Source organism: Limulus polyphemus, unplaced genomic scaffold (genome assembly GCF_000517525.1).
Source record: "Limulus polyphemus unplaced genomic scaffold, Limulus_polyphemus-2.1.2 Scaffold4024, whole genome shotgun sequence".
Taxonomy (NCBI): Eukaryota; Metazoa; Arthropoda; class Merostomata; order Xiphosura; family Limulidae; genus Limulus; species Limulus polyphemus.
The window spans coordinates 21,432-24,638 of NW_013669634.1; the positions used below are offsets into that span (position 1 = coordinate 21,432).

Consider the following 3,207-nt stretch of genomic DNA (forward strand, 5'->3'; position numbering starts at 1 on the left):
GGATTAGAGAAAGGAGAATACCACAGATATATAGTTGTTTGAAATCAACGTCACATTAGAAAAAGGAGAATACCACAGATATATAGTTGTTTGAAATCAACATCGCATTAGAGAAAGAACAGTACCACAGATATATAGTTGTTTGAAATCAACAGCACATTATAGAAAGGATTAAAGTACACTACCTTTCACAAAAGATTATTACATCTCAATGCATTACTGTATATAAAGAATTCATGAGTTACACTGAACTAAAGATGTTAGTGACCTTTGTAAACATTTTTGCTTTAAATTGGAAAAATGATTTTCGATATGAAAAAAAAATGTAAAAATGACTATCATTAATGCTTCTAATTTTTAAGATGCTTTAGAATATTTTTTAAACCAATGTAATCTTGACTTTCTAGGGAAATCATAGTATGTTAAAATAAATATTTTCTTTTCTGTTATTTAAGAACAAGAAAGTATGAACAAATTAAAAATTTAATATTTTTTTACATACTAGTTTAAATGGCTCAACATTTTTATAATTTTTATGCTGTGAATTAGATTTATCAGAATACGTTCTTATGAAAGTAGTATTACATTATACAGAATCAACCCTTATTTCTCTACATGTTAATCGAATTATTTACTTTTTTCTACAAACATTAAAGGTGCAATAAAATAATTTAGTTTCTGCCACTAAGTATTAGAAGAAAAAAAATCATTGAATTAGGGGAATCTGTTACCTTGTGAATAGTTTATTAAAACTAAATTTTGTAAATTTTATAATTCAAACACTAATAAGAAATGGTCATAGAAATAGAACTGCATGGAAATGAGACTTTCAAGAAATATTTGGTAAAAGAATATTTGACCCAAAGTTTGTGAAATAATTGCCTTTTTCCTGGCAAACAAGTATCTAGTAAATGTGAAATATTTGCAGGAAACATATTATCTTAGAGAAACGTGTAGAGATGTTGGACGTGATAAATCGTAACAAGAAAATGTTTACTATTTTTGTACGTAGAAGGCCCTTTGCAAGAAGTTAAAGAAATCAGTCCGATCTTTAACAGATGAAGAATATGACGAGATATTCAATTCTGTTATAAGACATGCTGTAGAGAGTAAGTGTATTTATATAAGGTATAGTGTTATAGTAATTTAAAGAAATATATTAATTATCTGTTTTTAAGTGTTCAGAATATATTTTGTTTCTTATTTGATAAATCTGGTGGGTAAAATTAAACCTATGATAAAACTTGTTTTATTACATGCAAAGCTACACAAAGAGCTAAATGTACCTAGCCATCTCAAATTGTGGACTAATATACTGGAAGGTTTGTTTGTTAAGTGCAAAGTTGCACAATGAGCTACCTGTGCTGTGCCCACTGCAAGAATTGAACCCCAAATTGTAGTATAACAAGTCTACAAACTTGCTGCTAGAAGGAAGACAGTTAGTCACGTAGCACCTGCTGGCAACTTTTAGTCTAATCTTGTCTGATTGTGTAATGGGATTTGACTGTCACTGTTATTAATACACTGGTAACCACAAACTTCAGAGTACATTTTTATAGCAACTGGCCATGAATCATAAACCATCAGATTCACAGTCTCAGCAAGCTAACCATTGAGCCACATCCAGCCTGCTGAACTAACAAAATACAAGTAATATATAGAAAACAGCTGGTAAAAAAGTAACATAACGTGACCAACATTTACTGTTAAAACTACACCCATGGCTAGAAACATGAATGTGAGTAACATGCTGAAACTTCTTGGTGAACATAAAACATTCACCTTACTAAGTGAGAATGACAGGATACACAAAATATGCACTTCATGCAATAATAAATTCTGTCATGCAGCTAACAGTTAACAAAACCATACTGTTGTAGAAAGTTTTTTGTTAATATTATTGAAGAAACTTTTCCTGTTTAAGTAATGAGAAACTATTATGTATTCAAAACAGTTTTATGAATTTAAAGAGTTTAAAACATTAAATAAAATTTCCCAATAAATAAATGCTTAGAACACATTTGTTTACTTGAATTTGTTAATGTGACATTGTGTTTAATGACTCATCCACATAAATAATTTGCTGTTTCTCTCGTACTTCAACTTTTAAACAGGAAATGGAGGTGAAGAAGCTGAAATAGACAATGATGACCAACGTAATGGGGATGAAGAAAGAGTTCATCAGGAAAATCCATGTGTTAATTTTTGGTATATATATATATATAAAAGATTAAATTAAATATTTTAAATTATTTCACTCATTGTTATCAAAATTATGAATACATATATGAAATAGAAAATCAAATAACTACCTCAATATAAGCTTTGAAAATGTAAATTAATTACTTAAACAAAGTGGAACAATGTTAAACATAATGCATTATTTTTTAAAGTTTCATTGCCAGGCTTGTTTTTATAATTAAGTCTTATGCACTGATAGTGAGTCTTGCAAAATTGATTCCTTGTCACGCATTCACAACTCAGAGTGCAAACCTCAATCATTTTTATGTTCTTCAGTGTAAACCTTACTTGAGTCAGGAAGCACATTATACTAACATAATAGTACCTGAAGAAGACAGACCAATGTTCTGTTGAAACGTAGTATGTTCCACCATCAGTAAAACCTTTCTTCCTTATACTTATAAAATGTTGTTTGCCTACTTAATATTTGTATAAGCCTTAATTATCTCACTTAGTTTTATGTTCTTCAGTGTAAACTTTACTTGAGTCAGGAAGCACATTATACTAACATAATAGTACCTGAAGAAGACCGACCAATGTTCTGTTGAAACGTAGTATGTTCCACCATCAGTAAAACCTTTCTTCCTTATACTTATAAAATGTTGTTTGCCTACTTAATATTTGTATAAGCCTTAATTATCTCACTTAGTTTTATGTTCTTCAGTGTAAACTTTACTTGAGTCAGGAAGCACATTATACTAACATAATAGTACCTGAATAAGACAGACCAATGTTCTGTTGAAACGTAGTATGTTCCACCATCAGTAAAACCTTTCTTCCTTATACTTATAAAATGTTGTTTGCCTACTTAATATTTGTATAAGCCTTAATTATCTCACTTAGTTTTATGTTCTTCAGTGTAAACTTTACTTGAGTCAGGAAGCACATTATACTAACATAATAGTACCTGAATAAGACAGACCAATGTTCTGTTGAAACGTAGTATGTTCCACCATCAGTAAAACC

The 3,207-nt window shown here is 29.6% G+C and overlaps 1 protein-coding gene across 1 annotated transcript in view; it reads left to right on the forward strand.

The window, feature by feature from the left end:
- The window catches only part of LOC106470468 (zinc finger CW-type PWWP domain protein 1-like), a 26,869-nt gene that overhangs the window by 10,994 nt on the left and 12,668 nt on the right, over positions 1–3,207 (forward strand). Inside the window, exons 4-5 of the mRNA XM_022399079.1 lie at positions 1,013–1,109; positions 2,115–2,208. Of these exons, the coding sequence (XP_022254787.1) occupies positions 1,013–1,109; positions 2,115–2,208 (191 nt within the window). The remainder of the gene's footprint in view (positions 1–1,012; positions 1,110–2,114; positions 2,209–3,207) is intronic.